General features: G+C 42.5%; 1 protein-coding gene across 4 annotated transcripts in view; it reads right to left on the reverse strand.

The window, feature by feature from the left end:
• The window catches only part of LOC139570696 (E3 ubiquitin-protein ligase MARCHF5-like), a 63,112-nt gene that overhangs the window by 40,609 nt on the left and 3,761 nt on the right, over nt 1–18,742 (reverse strand). For 2 of the 4 annotated variants that reach the window (XM_071392818.1, XM_071392817.1), the window contains exon 2: nt 12,519–13,001. The exons of the other annotated variants lie outside the window; for them this stretch is intronic. In XM_071392818.1, coding sequence (XP_071248919.1) covers nt 12,519–12,910 — 392 coding nt within the window. In that variant the 5' untranslated portion in view covers nt 12,911–13,001. The remainder of the gene's footprint in view (nt 1–12,518; nt 13,002–18,742) is intronic. 4 annotated transcript variants of the gene reach the window in all.

Raw genomic sequence — 18,742 nt, forward strand, 5'->3', positions numbered from 1 at the left:
TAACCAATGAGGAGATGGCACGTGGGCATATGCTTCTAAAAGTTAATGAGAAGATGGGAGAGTTAGGACTTGCAGCGCAATCTGCGTCACAAATAGAACTGACTTCTATTTTAGCCCTTGGCAATGCAGACGCTCATTGGCGCTCGCGAGCAGTGTGGGTGCAATAATTTAATAATATAGATTTCTAAATTTATTTTGCGAAGCGAGCGGTGTAGTCAGCCTGTTAGTTGACAATGGAAGTTATAGGCCTACTGCTGTATTGGCCTATAGGCTATGAGTTCCATGCGCACATTTCTTTAGCCGCCGGCATATCAATGTGTCCATATGGCAGTGCTCATGCATTTCATGTTTGAGATTTTTACCATTTTAATTCAGATTTTTATGATTAACCATGTGACAATGATTTTGATAAACAAAAATGTTATTCTTGAAATGGAACTGTTCCACAAAAATTTGCATATGAAAATCATAACTGGCATGCAGATTGGTAGAAATGGTAGAATAAATTGTAAGATTCCCCAAACTTGAAACTCACGCACAACATATTTAGTCTTTATAAAATAATTGCCTTTCATTGTCGGATTTGCATATAGGCAACTTTAAAGCTATGTAAGACAAGCCTCATAATATAAAGGAAAACATTCAGGTTTCAAACAATTAAATAGGCCTTTTATTAAAATGCATACTGCCTCCAACTCACATTGTAAAGTGGTGGTGACGCACTGATAGCCTGTTACCTGCACTTGTATTACCAGTTGATAAATACAAATAGGCCTAGCTCTTTTTTAACCATGCACCAAACCTGTTTAACACACGTTTGCATTTAGAATTGTAGTGCAATGAATGGGCTTATAAAAGCATGTTTTACTCCGGCAGCAACCAGCATGAAGAGCTCCATGACAAATCCCGCTCAAAATAAGCTCTAGATGCTGTACGCGTGTGATAGTTGTGTTGGATATAAAAATACAAAAAAATAAAGAGGCTACATGATGACTGACGAAAATACATTATGCAAATTAACCCACAGACCGATAAGCATGAGAGTCAAATGTATTTCCATTGACTGGTATTTCCATCAATTAATAAAAAGCATTATTTGGCAATGGGACGTTTTTCCCCCCGGTCATTTTGGCTGGCAACAGTTTTGTTTGTGGGCTTTTCATTTAAACATTTTTGGCAAAAAGCCGGCAACTGCCGGTTAACGGAAACCCTAAGCCAAAGGTACTGAACGTCAGGTAAAAAATTGAAAATAAAAAGGTATGCCTAATTCAGGCCAATTTATGACAAACAATGAAGCTAATGGAAAAACAGCAGGAGACCTACGACTAAAACCAAGTCACTAACTACAGTTCCATTGATGGTTAGCTCTTGTTCATGTTCAATCACCATGTCCCTGTTGCTAGGTGATTTGATAGTAAGAGGAGTGTTGAGACCTATTTCCAATCCGTCCATGTGACATCTACATGCTTGTTTCCATAATTACACTGAACCTTCAACAGTTGGCATTTCAATGGGTGAATAAAATAATGATTAATCTCCACCTCCCATAAAATAATGACATAAATCCAGTAAGAAGAGACAGTTGATGCCTGGAGATGTTTTTTTCTTCTGGTGATACACTGCTGAGTTTTGGATATAGTTATCAGGCCAGTCTATAATGTTAATATGGCATACCTTTACCCAATCCTAATATGGCATACCTATACCCAATCCCTATAAGCCAACATACAGTATAACAATGATGTAATCACATTATCATAAAAGAAAGGAGCCTAATATCTTTAGTCTTCTCTTTATGGTTATATTTTATGGTGAAAGCAACATACATCGACACTGTTCCAAAGACTAGCCTATCCTACATTCCTGGCCTGTCATAAAACTATCCTACAGTTTGACACCGAGTCGTCTCCAACACAAGCCAAGTCTGAGGACATACTGTCTAAGAATAGGAAAAACCCTCTCACTGCTTATTTGACCAAAAAAGGCCTATCTAGGCCTAGCTAGTCTACTTTCTGTCCTTATGAAAACAACAACAGGTACGCTGAGAATGGGCTCTGAGGCTCTTTCGCTTTCCCTTGGAAGCAGGAAATGGCCCAGATCACATCCAGCATTTATGATGAAGCAGAAGTGTCTTTTCAATGAATAAAGGACATGATCTGCAGGGATTTTCATGGTCAGTTGTCCAGTACTAAAGAATACCTAGGATATGACTAGTGTCCACTTAAGATAAACTAGTTCTCCAGCTCCCCGCTGTCCTTGACCGAAAAAGAGAGCCGTTATACCAACTCCATACACAGCACCAAAAAAATGCCTAGGACTACTTCAAGGTAAGAATCAATAGCTAGTCACTTTGTTTTGATTTCTTAGTATGCTTGTGCTTCCTCAACCTGCTCCACCCACGTTAAGCTGCGGTTTCATCATCCCTAGCCCCAGCCGGCTGTGTGTGGGGGTGGGATGGGTCCAACGTGGCTGCACCGAATCCCATAATACCACCATGTATAATTAAACCTGCCTGCTCCCAGGCCTGAATAATGGATGACAAATCTCTGGCCATCTCGGTCATCACCCTCCAGCCCAGGGTGTGCTCTGTTACCCGGGCCGCAGGGGGGCGGGATAGGGGCCCTCCCTGGCTCAGACGTGTGCTCAGGAAGCTAGGTATACCTGGTTGATTTTCCATCCTCCAGGGGTGAATAAAACATGAGGCTGTGGGAGAGCTCACTGGAGCCTAGGGGTCGGGGTGCTCAGGTAACGTGGGCCTGTGGACAACCAGGGGCAACGTGGCAAAACTGAGTCTGTGATAGAAACATTAACCCTCCTTCCTCTACTCTCCTCATATTAACCTCCTCCATCCTTCCACTATGACTCTGTCCTCTTGTCTCCTCAATGTGAACCTACACCCTGCTGGGATGTCCACAACCTGCTACACAATACTGTACGTCCTCTTGCATTACCTGTGGCTACGGTTACACTACAGTTAGCTACAGTGGATATGATGGGTCAAATGCTCATTTGGCTTTGAGCCAAGAAGGCTACCTAGCGTTCTACTCCAAAACTAGGGGAGGTTGGAAAATAGTCCAGACCAGAGAGGATATTTCCTTGTCCAGATCCACAGAGCATGCAGTCACAGAGCAGCCATTTGTAGTGTACAAAACATGGAAAGAGCAGTTGTTCCTAATGACAGACTGACCATGTGAATCTAGGTGAAAGTTATTATCCCTTATTGACGTCACCTGTTAAATCCACTTTAAATCAGTGTAGACGAAAGGGAGGAGACAATATTAATTAAGGATTTTTAAGCCTTGAGACAATTGAGACATGGATTGTGTATGTGTGCCATTCAGAGGGTGAATGGGCAAGACAAAAGATGTGTCTTTGAACGGCACATTGCTAGGTTTTTCACACTCAACAGTTTCTCGTGTGCATCAAGAACGGTCCACCACCCAAAAGGACATCCAGCCAACTTGACACAACTGTGGGAAGCAGTGGAGTCAACATGGGCCAGCATTCATGTGGAACTCTTTCGCCACCTTGTAGAGTCCATGAACTGATGAATTGAGGCTGTCCTGAGGGCAAAAGGTGGTTTAACTCAAAATCAGGAAGTTGTTCCTAATGTTTTGTACACTCAGTGTATACCTACTGTTCCAGTCAAAGGTTTGGACACACCTACTCATTCAAGGGTTTTTCTTTATTTTTACTATTTTATACATTGTAGAATAATAGTGAATACATCAAAACTACGAAATAACACACATGGAATCATGTAGTAACCAAAAAAGTGTTAAACATATCAAAATATTTTTCATAATCTTCAAAGTAGCCACCCTTTGCCTTGATGACAGCATTGCACACTCTCGGCATTCTCTCAACCAGCTTCACCTGGAATGCTTTTACAACAGTCTAGAAGGAGTTCCCACATAGGCTGAGCACTTGTTGGCTGCTTTTCTTTCACACTGCGGTCCAACTCATCCCAAACCATCTCAATTGGGTTGAGGTCAGGTGATTGTGGAGGTGAGGTCATCTGATGCAGCACTCCATCACTCTCCTTCTTGGTCAAATAGCCCTTACACAGCCTGGGGGTGTGTTGGGTCATTGTCCTGTTGAAAAACAAAATGATAGTCCCACTAAGCGCAAACCAGATGGGATGGCGTATCGCTGCAGAATGCTGTGGTAGCCATGCTGGTTAGGTTCACCTTGAATTCTAAATAAATCACTGACAGTGTCACCAGCAAAGCACCCCCACTCCTCATCCATGCATTATGGTGGGAACCACACATGGAGATCATCTGTTCACCTACTGATCTCCATGTGTGGTTCCCACCATAATGCATGGATGAGGAGTGGGGGTGCTTTGCTGGTGACACTCACAAAGACACCGCGGTTGGAACCAGAAATCTCAAATTTGGCCTCATCATAGCAAAGGACAGATTTCCACCGGTCTAATGCCCATTGCTCGTGTTTCTTGGACCAAGCAAGTTTCTTCTTAGTATTGGTGTCCTTTAGTAGTGGTTGCTTTGCAGCAATTCAAACATGAAGGCCTGATTCACGCAGTCTCCTCTGAACAGTTGATGTTGAGATGTGTCTGTTACTGGAACTCTGGCAAGCATTTATTTGGGCGGCAATTTCTGACCTTCATGTCTTAAAGTAATAATGGACTGTCATTTCTCTTTGCTTATTTGAGCTGTTCTTGCCATAATATGGACTTGGTCTTTTACCAAATAGGGCTATCTTCTCTATACCAACCCTACCTTGTCAAAACACAACTGATTGGCTCAAACGCATTAAGAAATTCCACAAATTAACAAGACACCTGTTAATTGAAATGCATTCCAGGTGAAGCTGGTTGAGAGAATGCCAATAGTGTGCAAAGCTGTCATCAAAGCAAAGGGTGGCTACTTTGAAGAATCTCAAATCTCAAATATATTTTGATACGTTTAACTTTTTTTGCTTACTACATGATTCCATATGTGTTATTTCATAGTTTAAATGTCTTCACTATTATTCTACAATGTAGAAATAGTAAAAATAAAGAAAAACCCTTGAATGAGTCTGTGTGTCCAAACTTTTGACTGGCACTGTAGCTTCTGACTACATGAGCATATCATTGTGACTGTGAGCCCGGCCGAGGTTAACAAAGGCCCAAAAGAAAGAGATCAGTAAAACCGGAGCTGAGAGGCAGCAGAGCGAGCGAGAGGGATGAAACAGAAGGACGGGACGCTGATTGGAATGGTGGACAGACATCTCCACAGGAGCACGGCCGAGGGAACAAAGGTGAATGTGGGCGCTCTCCCAGATTCATCGGCTCCTGTACCCGTAACCTTGCCCCTCCATATGACAGGCTGCAATACAACTTAAGAAACGCTATCCTCTCCAAGAAACCCTAACCCCTGGCTCACAAAAAGCTTGAGTCTAGTCTGCCAACCAATAAAGGCTTGAAACAGACTGGTTTGAATTAGACCACACTTGTCAAAAATGTAGCTTAAACATGGCATCAGTCTTGGAAAGACAGACATGCAGAATCGTGGAAATAGTTCCCCAGAATCAGATGAACTCATGAATACCATTTTTAAGTCGCTCTGGATAAGAGCGTCTGCTAAATGACTTAAATGTAATGTAAATGTAATATGTTTCTGCGTGCAATTTTAAAGTCGCTAACTAACATTAGCGCAATTGCTAACTAGCATTAGCACAATGCCTATACGTCTATGGTAACAGCATGCTCGTTGTTATCATAGACGTCGGGTCGTTGTGCCAACGCTTTTCAGCACTGGCTCGCAAAATTAGCTCTAACTTCCTACATACTGGATGCAGAGACATACAAATGGTACATACAAATGGTGTCCAGGAGTTTGACTCCGGGGAAGTAGATACATTTCCAAAATATCCCTTTAAGCAAATGATCAAGTCCTGTCAATACATTTTTGTATACATTTTTTAAACAGCTAGGCAAGTAGGTTGGCTTAGAGATTAACGACAAACTAATAGCCTATTTATCAGTGGTGTTCCACTTAGGCTAATATACCCTGAACAAAAATAAATGCAACATGCAACAACTTCAACGATTTCACTGAGTTACAGTTCAGATAAAGGAAATAAGTAAATTGACAAAGGAATTAGGCCCTAATCTATGGATTTCACATGACTGGGAGCACAGATATGCATCTGTTGGTCACAGACACCTTCCAAAAAAAGGTAGGGGAGTGGATCACAAAATCTGTCAATATCTAGTGTGACCACTATTTGCCTCATGCAGCATGACATCTCTTTCGCATACAGTTTATCAGGCTGTTGATTGTGGCCTGTGGAACGTTGCCCCACGCCTCTTCAATGGCTGTGCGAAGTTGCTGGATATCGGCGGGAACTGCAACACGCTGTCGCACACGTCAATCCAGAGCATCTATGATCACTGACATGTCTAGTGAGTATGCAGGCCATGGAAGAACTGGGACATTTTCAGCTTCCAGGAATTCTGTACAAATCTTTGTGACAAGGGGCCATGCATTATCATCCTGAAACATGAAGTGATGGCGGGCGGATGAATTGCATGACAATGGGTCTCTGTGCATTCAAATTGTCGTTGATAAAATGCAATAGTGTTTGATGTCCGTAGCTTATGCCTGCCCATACCATAACTCCACCGGCAACATGGGGCACTCTGTTCACAATGTTGATATCAGCAAACCGTTCGCCCACACAACCCCATACACACTGTCTGCCATCTGCCCGGTACAGTTGAAACCAGTACTCATCCATGAAGAGCACACTTCTCCATCGTGCCAGTGGCCATCGAAGGTGAGTATTTGTCCACTGAAGTCGGTTATGACGCCGAACTGAAGTCAAGACCCTGGTGAGGACGACGAGCATTCAGCTTCCCTGAGATGGTTTCTGACAGTTACACTTGTTCTTTAGTGTCGTGTGACAAAACTGCACATTTTAGAGTGGCCTTTTATTGTCCCCAGCACAAGGTGCACCTGTGTACGGATCATGCTGTTTCATCAGCTTCTTGATATGCCACACCTGTCAGGTGGATGGATTATCATGGCAAAGGAGAAATGCTCACTAACAGGGGAAAGAAACTAATTTGTGCACACATTTTGAGATTAATAAGCTTCTTGTGCGTATGGAACATTTCTGGGGTCTTTGATTTCAGCTCATGAAACAGGGGACCAACACTTTACATGTTGCATTTATATTTTTGTTCAGTATACTGTACTCAGAGGTCAATTGATATTGTGCATTTTAAACAGGACCTCTTAAAAGGACAATTCTGCCACTTCTTTAACAGTTATGATAGTATTTAAGCACAACTAAGATTTGATACACATTTCAATGTTTTATCGTTTTTGTCAGTCATACTGTACATTAAGCTTCAAAGATGTCTGCAGAAAGAATGGGGTGTCTGCTATGACATGACCCCTTGACTTTTTTGGTTATTTAACTGGTTATTATTTTGGTTATTTAACTACAGTAAGTGAATTTACATCCGGTAACAGAATTACAGTAACAGAATTACATGGGTCTCTGATCTGTACGATACAAATTATATCACTCTTCATGGTGATGTATCCTGAATAGGTACAAAAAGGTAGAAATACGCAATATTTTGGTATTGTTCTACACACTGACTATTATTTTAAAGAGCTCCGCCCCCAAATAAGACCACATTTGGTTGATCTGGACCAGACTAATTCTGAACCAATCATAGACTCCTATGTATGTTTTATAACTAAAGCACAGTAAAGTAGTTATCTTCAGTACAGTATATTATACTGTACTGAATATTATATATATATTATACTGTACTCTGTGCTCTACTGTAGTGAATGCTACCTTTCTTTACTCTACTGTGCTGTCCAAACTTGTGAAACAGATGTCTATGATCACTTCAGATTTGGTCTGGCCAGGGTGGACTGACCAAATAGCTGTGCTCAGTGGGTGAGGATGCTTGTTACAGTAAATGGAAAGAGGGTAGGTGACATGGTAGGTGTCAGTAAGAGCCGGGAGAGGTGACATTAACTAGAGAGAAGCGAGAGGCAAAGTGTGAGTGCGAGGTTGTCCAGACTGTTTTTCACAGTCTTGCTTTGACCACTAGACGACAGAAAAAAGAACTAAAAGTTATGACTTGAACATAACAGTATGCCAGTGGAAGGGAGGACAGTAGCAGATGACCCAACTGTGGTTTGTGACTACAATGATTTTCCATTGTAGCCAATGCAATTGCATATTTCCGTTAATGATTTGGTAACAGAAAAAGGAGTTTTAAATCAATTCATCAAACTTGAGAAGTAAAACTAACTAAATTGGTAGGTCTACATTTACTTGTATTTCTGTGAACTTTCATTAGGCCTATTCTCCTTTATGAGGGAGAGAAAATCAAAATGTCTTAAAGATATTTGGGTTTTTGGTAACGAAATTGCAAGGCACAAGGCAATGTTTCTTAAACGAACAGAAGGCAAATCAATTATTCAAAACTAAATATAAAAGTATTAACATTAGTTGGCAGGAGTCTACTTCAACATTGTGCTTTGACATATTTCTAATACCTTTTAAGACTTATTCTTGTAGATGTTGTCTAACACCTCTTTTCCATCTGTTTGACCAGAAATCAAAGCCTTTGCTTATTCCTAATTTTTGAGATGGAAAATGGTTGAAAAATGTACAGTACCAGTCAAAAGTACCAGTCACTCCTTCAAGACTGTTGTAAAAGCATTCCAGGTGAAGCTGGTTAAGAGAATGCCAAGGGTGTGCAAAGCTGTCATCAAGGCAAAGGGTGCCTACTATGAAGAATCTCAAATATAAAATATATTTTGATATATTTAACACTTTTTTGGTTACTACATGATTCCATGTGTAATTTCATAGTTTTGATGTCTTTACTATTATTCTACAATGTAGAAAATAGTAAAAAATAAAAAATTGAATGAGTAAGGGTCCAAACTTTTGACTGGTATGGTATATATATTCCTTAATTTCTCAGTAATATTCTTAGCTTTCATTTGACACCCAATTTGACATGCTCCTATGAACCTCACGTTGGTGCTCATGGTTCCTTTTACATGGAAAGGGCAGGCAGGACATTTATTCATCATCCTTTTTGATGTGCAATAATAAACCTTAGCAGGTCGATTTTGAACGCTCTCCAAGCCCAACACTTCTTGCCAGGGCTGAAAGAACGTTGCTACTGTGGCACAGGAACCTAAGCACTATTGGACAATTGTGTTGTATACGAGTCCAACCAGCAGGAAGAATACCTGGTTCTGGAAAAGAGCAAGAATGCAGCAACAACTCCCATGATTTAAGTTAACATACAACTATTTTTCTGCATCATATCTGGAAATAGGGTAAAAAGGGCACACTTGATTGTGCACGACGGAGTGATTCGCTGTCTGGTACAAAGATGAGGGCGACGTTACAGCTAGTTTTCCTCATCGTCTCAAAGTCAGGCTTTGTTGTTTTAAGAAGGGCCTGAGCCACTTCACAAAGGCTCCTTTCACTCAGCGGCAATCACCTGACTTTGGGAAAACTGGAGGTTCCGCAGCGCTAAGGCAGGCGATCGGATGTTGCCCCACAAAGGTTTTCAATTAAGATTAAGGCCTGGGGGATTCCGCACGTCAGCGTTAGTGCCTCCACTCCATAACAGATAGTACAGGCAGACTGTCTACACAACAAACAATCCTGGGCTGCATCTACACCACAATAAACAAGTGATATCTAGCCTAGGCCTACCTCAACTGCCAACAAATCCTGAGTTGGGCCTTTTATTTGTATTTATTTAACCTTTATTTAACTAGGCAAGTCAGTTAAGAACAAATTCTTATTTACAATGACGGCCTACCGGGACGATGGGTCCTATGGGACTCCCAATCACGGCCGGTTGTGATACAGCCTGGATTCGAACCAGGGTGTCTGTAGTGACGCCTCAAGCACCGAGACGCAGTGCCTTAGTAGGCCTCCCAAGTGGCACAGCGGTCTAACGCAACACGTGTCTTCTACTACTAGCCTACTCCATAACATTGTGTAACCTACCTCTACTCAATCAAGCTCATACTCCATGACCCTCGTGTATTGTTACTAGGGCTGTGCCCGACTAAAATCTTAGTCGACCGAGAGCAGTCTGTTCTTCCGACCAATCGATTGGTCAACATTTTTAAACGTGTACAGTTGAAGTCGGACGTTTACATACACTTAGGTTGGAGTCATTAAAACTTGTTTTTCAACTACTCCACAAATGTCTTGTTAACAAGCTATAGTTTTGGCAAGTTGGTTAGGACATCTACTTTGTGCATGACAAGTAATTTTTCCAACAATTGTTTACAGACAGATTATTTCACTGTATCACAATTCCAGTGGGTCAGAAGTTAACATACACTAATTGACTGTGCCTTTAAACAGCTTGGAAAATTCCAGAAAATTATGTCATGGCTTTAAAAGCTTCTGATCGGCTAATTGACATAATTTAAGTCAATTGGAGGTGTACCATTTCAAGGCCTACCTTCAAACTCAGTGCCTCTTTGCTTGACATCATGGGAAAATCAAAAGAAATCAGCCAAGACCTCAGAAAAAATTTGTAGACCTCCACAAGTCTGGTTCATCCATGGGAGCAATTTCCAAACGCCTGAAGGTACCACGTTCATCTGTACAAACAATAGTACGCAAGCATAAACATGGGACCACGCAGCCATCATACCACTCAGGAAGGAGACGCGTTCTGTCTGCTAGAGATTGAACGTACTTTGGTGCGAAAAGTGCAAATCAATCCCAGAACAGCAGCAAAGGACCTTGTGAAGATGCTGGAGGAAACCGGTACAAAAGTATCTATATCCACAGTAAAACGAGTCCTATATCGACATAACCTGAAAGGCCGCTCAGCAAGAAAGAAGCCACTGCTCCAAAACCGCCATAAAAAAGACAGACTACGGTTTGCAACTGCACATGGGGACAAAGATCGTACTTTTTGGAGAAATTTCCTCTGGTCTGATGAAACAAAAATAAAACTGTTTGGCCATAATGACCATCGTTATGTTTGGAGGAAAAAGGGGAAGATTTTAAGACCATCCCAACTGTGAAGCACGGGGGTAGCAGCATCATGTTGTGGGGGTGCTTTGCTGCAGGAGGGCCTGGTGCACTTCACAAAATAGATGGCATCATGGCGAAATAAAATTATGTGGATATATTGAAGCAACATCTCAAGACATCAGTCAGGAAGTTAAAGCTTGGCCGCAAATGGGTCTTCCAAATGGACAATGACCCCAAGCATGCTTCCAAAGTTGTGGCAAAATGGCTTAAGGACAACAATGTCAAGGTATTGGAGTGGCCATCACAAAGCCCTGACCTCAATCCTATAGAAAATTTGTGGGCAGAACTGAAAAAGCGTGTGCGAGCAAGGAGGCCTACAAACCTGACTCAGTTACACCAGCTCTGTCAGGAGGAATTCACCCAACTTATTGCGGGAAGCTTGTGGAAGGCTACCTGAAACATTTGACCCAAGTTAAACAATTTAAAGGCAATGCTACCAAATACTAATTGAGTGTATGTAAACTTCTGACCCACTGGGAATGTGATGAAAGAAATAACTCACTCTACTATTATTCTGACATTTCACATTCTTAAAATAAAGTGGTGATCCTAACTGACCTAAGACAGGGACTTTTTACAAGGATTAAATGTTAGGAATTGTGAAAAACTGAGTTTAAATGTATTTGGCTAAGGTGTATGTACATTTCCGACGTCAACTGTATTTTTCCATATCGACACACCCTATGTTTGAATAAAATCAACTATATATATATATATATTGGCAACTGAGCTTGTCTGATGTTGTGATTAAAAATAAATAAATAAATTACTAGAGGGAGCCAGAGATCAATATAGCCTAACCAGAAAAAAAATAAAAATAAAATGTTGCCGACCCTCCTCCTCTCACTGCCGCTGGTCTTTGCAGATTCTTCCATTACACTCCTAAAGTTGCCGGTAATAGGCTACACCAGGGGTCTGCAACTTTTTCCATTTGGAGTACCAAGTTATCGTACCATTTCTACTAATCTGCGTGCCAGTTCTGATTTTCATATGCACATTTTCGTAGAACATTTCGATTTCATTTATAATCAAGTCATCATATCTAAAAAATAAAAAAAATAAATGTCATGTGGTTAATCAAAATTCTATCTAAATGAAAATGATACAAATCTAAAAGTAACTTCTATTGCTTTGCCAATATGTAAAAATAGCCTTCATACAGTGCATTCGGAAAGTATTCAGACCCATTCACTTTGTCCACATTTTGCTACGTCACAGCCGTATTCTAAAATGTATGAAATAGTTCCCCCCCCATCAATCTACACACAATACCCCATAATGACAAAGCCAAAACAGTCTTCTTTTTTTTTTATACATTTGGCAAAAAAACTGAAATGACATTTACATAAGTATTCAGACCCTTTACTCAGTACTTTGTTGAAGCACCTTTGGCAGTGATTACAGCCTCAAGTCTTCTTGGTTATGACGCTACAAGCTTGGCACACCTGTATATGGGGAGTTTCTCCCATTCTTCTCTGCAGATCCTCTCAAGCTCTGTCAGGTTGGATGGGCAGTGACACTCTCTCCAGAGATGTTCGATCGGGATCAAGTCCGGGCTCTGGCTGGAGCACTCAAGGACATTAAGAGACTTGCCCCGAAGCCACTCCTGCGCTGTCTTGGCTGTGTGCTGAGGGACATTGTCCTGTTGGAAGATGAACCTTTGCCCCGGTCTGATGTCCTGAGCACTCTGGAGCAGGTTTTCAAGGATCCCTCTGTACTTTTCTCCGTTCATAATCCCCACGATCCTGACTGGTGTCCCAGTCTCTGCCGCTGAAAAACATCCCCACAGCAGGATGCTGCCACCACGCTTCACTTTAGGGATGGTGCCAGGTTTCATCTAGACGTGACACTTGGCATTCAGGCCAGGTTTCATCAGACCAAACCCTCCAAGTTTCTCGCCCCAGCAAGCTCCGGACAGACAGACACAGCTGTAGAGTATTTGCGCAAGGGAAGAAGTAATCAGGTAGGCCTATTTTATGACGTTTCCACAGGATCAGAACATGGAAAGATTTTTCAAATAGGCTATGTGAGGAACAAACAACATGTCCACTCCTACAATGACAATACTAATAACATATTGAATGCATTAACAGATAATAAACATTATAGATTAGAAATTATGGGAATTAACGGTAAACGTACTGCTGGTGATACTGGTGTGCCATCCCTGCGGCTTCCGCAATGGATTAGTCCACTGAGACAGGAGTGAATCAGACAGGTGTCTCATGTGCAATACATTAGTTTATATATATATGTGCCACTATTCGACTAAAAAAAATCTTGGGTCGACCAACAGCCTATCGACCAAACAATCGACCGACCAGTCGACTAAATGGGGTCAGCCCTAATTGTTACCACCTGCATCGCACAGCAGGAAAAAAAGTCAGGCTGTGAATTAAGTCACACTGGCCCAATTACACTGAGTCTGCTGGAGTCTATATTTGACTGTCTGGCTCGGGAGCCAGAGCCAGTTAACCCAAACCTATCCCTTCAACTCTCTCCCCCAGGGAAAGTTACAAGACTTGCCGCGGCTCATATTTCACGTGAATGTGCAAATGTGACTTCCCCCTATACCCATCGCACCCACCTCAAAACACAAGTCACGGCAACCAACAGCACCGACTTTAGAATATCAAAACACTTTCCGGGGTGTCTACAAGATAGGAAGACTACGACATAAAGAGAAAAAAAGGGATACAAGATATTAAAATGGCTAATGTATGACTAATGCCCGGCCAAAGTAAAAGAGTAGAGTGTGTGTGTGTGTGTGTGTGTGTGTGTGTGTGTGTGTGTGTGAGCCAGCTAAAGGTCAGGCAGGATCAAAGTGTTTCTCCCTCCTCCATTCGTGAGACACTGCATTGCAGTGGGAACCAGCTGCTAGTGGCAGGCCCAGATAAGAGCCTGTGGAGTTGTGTGTTTGTCGCTGATAGAGCCGGGTACACAACCGCCTAAAAGAGGGGAACATGACATACATCCTTCTGCTATCGGTTTCTTCAAACAGACTCATGTTTCGTGCCTTAGCACTGAGCCCTGCTGCTGCATGGCAGCGGGAATGCAGAGCTGTTGCACATTGAGCAATCGCACAGGTTTCCTTCCACCCTTTTCACTGCACAACAGTTAGGCTTATCATCTAAAAAAAATATGTTTTCACAGTCCAGAGATCCAATTATGAAAAGTGCAGCATCACACGCTTTAATACAGGCCTACTTATGGGCACTGTGGCCTGAACAAGCCAGGAAAGTATTCAGACCCATTCACTTTATCCACATTTTGCTACGTCACAGCCTTATTCTAAAATGGATGAAATAGTTTCCCCCCCTCATCAAGTTCACTTGTTGTGCCCAAAGCAGTTCTCATTTGTATTATGGCACTAAGATGCGAGCTGTGACATTCTGGCAAATATGGCCCACAGTAGAAAATAAAACACTGGCAAGATCAGGACCGACAACAAGCCTGCTCTACAACAGGAGCAAATCGATAACTCGCTGCTGGATCACCACCACAATCCACAGTCACGGCATTCATCACAGATCTCTCAATTTTAGACGAGATTGCAAGGTTTAGCCTAAAACCTCTATTAAAAATGATCTACGTCATTATTTTTTTCCCAACTGAAGGAACTTTGATCCAATATCAAAAACAACAACATAAAGTATTGATTGGCATGTAGGCCTAAAGTCATTCAACAACCTTGGCACTAAGTTTGTTTTCCAGTAAAGGTGAAAACATTGATTACACAAGGACAGGATATAGGCTAAGGCTCAAAAGGGTATATAAGGTGCTTGCCTAAAATAAACAGCGGTAGCACTAACAATTGTAGATCTGAGGATTATCAGAATATCAGAACATGTCTTGTCTTTGATGACATGAATGAATGACATAACCCAAATAACAATTTGGGTATAGTTAGCTTGAGATGCACAAAGGGGACAGAAAAGCAACATCTTTAGGAATGAAGAGTAGCTGGCTGCTACAGATTGGTCTATCTATTTCAACCTTCATATGTCACCATGATGACCAACTAACCCAGACTGAATGCCAGTTTCTCTCTGAAGGTCAAGCAAGCTTGTGACCATGGAAAGCATTGACAAACAGTGACCATTATTGCAAAACGAAAGCGACTTACTTGACCTAAGCCTACATAGACCTATTAGAATTCGAGTTTGAGTGGCATACCAGATCAAAAATGTTTGGAAATCTTGTGTTAAAATGTGTGTTAAAATTATAGCGTAAAGTACCACTCAGTCTCAATTTCGGGAAATAAATTCCACGTCCATGCCCTCTTTAGGATTTTCAATGATGACCTAAAACGGTCTCTCTTTGGTCCTGCGTTTAGGCCAGCATTGCTAGCTCAGAACCTCAATATCCGGTTGTTGGCAAACCTCAGATTATTAACTGGTTTACCTCGGCGTTAGGAAGGCTCTTTCCCAGGTTGTGTTTTATTGTGAGAGCTGGGGAGAGTAAGATTTCCTATGTATACATACCACATGGGAAATAAATGTCAATCTGTTATCAGAATCAGGACAGGAGCGTACCCTGGTCAGGGCTAGGGTGACCCTGGCAATCCCTGACTAGTGTGAAGGTCAAAGTAAACTTAGCAAAAAAAGAAACATCCCTTTTTCAGGACCCTGTCTTTCAAAGATAATTCGTAAAATCCAAATAACTTCACAGATCTTCATTGTAAAAGGTTTGAAAACTGTTTCCCATGCTTGTTCAATGAACCATAAACAATGAATTAACATGCACCTGTGGAACAGTCGTTAAGACACTAACAGCTTACAGACGGTAGGCAATTAAGGTCACAGTTATGAAAACTTGGGACACTAAATAGGCCTTTCTACTGACTCCGAAAAACACCAAAAGAAAGATGCCCACGGTCCCTGCTCATCTGTGTGAACATGCCTTAGGCATGCTGCAAGGAGGCATGAGGACTGCAGATGTGGTCAGGGCAATAAATTGCAATGTCCATACAATAAATTGCAATGTCCGTAAGACAGCGCTACAGGGAGACAGGATGGACAGCTGATCGTCCTCGCAGTGGCAGACCACGTGTAACAACACCTGCACAGGATCGGTACATCCGAACGTCACACCTGCGGGACAGGTTCAGGAAGGCAACAACAACTGCCAGAGTTACACCAAGAACACACACTCCCTCCATCGGTGCTCAGACTATCCGCAATAGGCTGAGAGAGGCTGGACTGATGGCTTGTAGGCCTGTTGTAAGGCAGGTCCTCACCAGACATCACTGGCAAAATCGTCGCCTATGGGCACAAACCGGTTTTGTTTCACCAGGGGTGATGGTCGGATTTGCGTACATCATCGAAGGAATGAGCGTTACACCGAGGCCTGTACTCTGGAGCGGGATCTATTTGGAGGTGGAGGTTCCATCATGGTCTGGGGCAATGTGTCACAGCATCATCGGACTGAGCTTGTTGTCATTACAGGCAATCTCAACGCTGTGCGTTACAGGGAAGACATCCTCCTCCCTCACGTGGTACCCTTCCTGCAGGCTCATCCTGACATGACCCTCCAGCATGACAATGCCACCTGCCATACTGCTCGTCCTGTGCGTGATTTCCTGCAAGACAGGAATGTTAGTGTTCTGCCATGGCCAGCGAAGAGCCCGGATCTCAATCTCATTGAGCACGTCTGGGACCTGTTGGATCGGAGGGCGAGGGCTAGGGCCATTTCCCCCAAAAATGTCTGGAAACTTGCAGGTGTCTTGGTGGAAGAGTAGGGTAACATCTCACAGCAAGAACTGGCAAATCTGGTGCAGTCCATGAGGAGGAGATGCACTGCAGTACTTAATGCAGCTGGTGGCCACACCAGATACTGACTATTACTTGTGACTCCCGCACCCCTTTGTTCAGGGACATATTATTCCATTTATTTTAGTCCCATGTCTGTGGAACTTGTTCACTTTATGTCTCAGTTGTTGAATCTGATGGTAATACAAATATTTACACATGTTAAGTCCGCTGAAAATAAACGCAGTTGACAGTGAGAGGACGTTTCTTTTTTTGCTGAGTTTAGTAGGACAGTTCTACCACACCTTAATGAAATTCCTATATTTAAACAGGCAATTCTTTTTGGTGTTTTCCACCACCGTGACAAAGTATATAGTCCTTAAACCCACAAAAAGGGAGATCACATGAAGATATTGGGTGCATTCCTCTGCCCAGGCGTTGCTGACACATGTAAGATCTTACAATTACCATGGTTCACAAACACCAACGCCGTCTTGAAGGCACGACAACGCCTCTTCCCCCTAAGGAGGCTGAATGGGCACTCAGATCCTCAAAAGGTTCTACAGCTAAACCATTGAGAGCATCTTGACTGGCTGCATCACTGCTTGGTATGGCAAAATCAAATCAAATCAAGTTTATTTTATATAGCCCTTCGTACATCAGCTAATATCTCGAAGTGCTGTACAGAGGCGTCAAGGTCCCTGCCATTCACGACCTCTATATCAGACGGTGTCAGAGGAAGACCACCCAACTCAGACCGTTCCAACTGCTACCGCATGGCAAGCGGTACCAATGCACCAAGTCTGGAACCAACAGGACCCTGAACCGCTCCTACCCCCAAGCCATACGACTGCTAAATAGTTAACCAATAGCTACCCGGACAATCTGCATTGACCCCATTTGCAATTAACTCTTGACTCAACACATACGCTGCTGCTACTGTTTATTATTCATCCTGTTATTAAGTCATTATTTTATCCCTACCTTTTTTTAAATACACTACATGACCAAAAGTATGTGGACACTTCTTCGAACATCTCATTCCAAAATAATGGGAATTAATATGGAGTTGGTCCCCCTTTGCTGCTATAACAGCCTCCACTCTTCTGGTAAGGCTTTCCACTAATGTTGGACCATTACGGCAGGGACTTGCTTTCATTCAGCCACAAGAGCATTCGTGAGGTTGGGCACTGATGTTGGGCGATTAGGCCTGGCTCGCAGTTGTTGTTCCTATTCATCCCAAAGGTGTTCGATGGGGTTGAGGTCAGGGCTCTTTGTAGGCAAGTCAAGTTCTTCCACACCGATTTAGACAAACCATTTCTGTATGGACCTCGGTTTGTGCACGGGGCCCTGTCATGCTGAAACAGGAAAGGGCCTTCCCCAAACTGTTGCCACAAAGTTGGAAGCCCATAATCGTCTAGAATGTCATTGTATGCTGTAGCATTATTTCCCTTCACTGGAACTAAGGGACCTAGCCCGAACCATGAAAAACAGCCACATAAACGTTATTCCTCCTACAAATTTTACAGTTGGCACTATGCATTGGGGCATGTAGCATTCACCAAAACCCAGATTTGTCCGTTGGACTGCCAGATGGTGAAGCGTGACCCTGTTTGTCATGCATCCTTGTGCTTTATTACAAATGCCAATTCACTCACCCACCATTGCACCTCACTTTATATGCGCAGAAAGATACATTTGCATGTGTTCATCTACAAAGCCCTTTTGGGTAAACTCCCTCTTTACCTCTGTAGTCTGGTCTCCTTCACCACCAGCAGTTACTATACCCGGTCTGCTAGGTGGTTGATACTTAAAGTCCCCAGGACATTCACAGTATTAGGCAAAACTGCCTTCTCTTCTTGTGCACCAGACACATGGAATAATCTACAATCCATGCTTCATCTAGATTTGTTAGTGCC

Source organism: Salvelinus alpinus, chromosome 3 (genome assembly GCF_045679555.1).
Source record: "Salvelinus alpinus chromosome 3, SLU_Salpinus.1, whole genome shotgun sequence".
Lineage (NCBI taxonomy): Eukaryota > Metazoa > Chordata > Actinopteri > Salmoniformes > Salmonidae > Salvelinus > Salvelinus alpinus.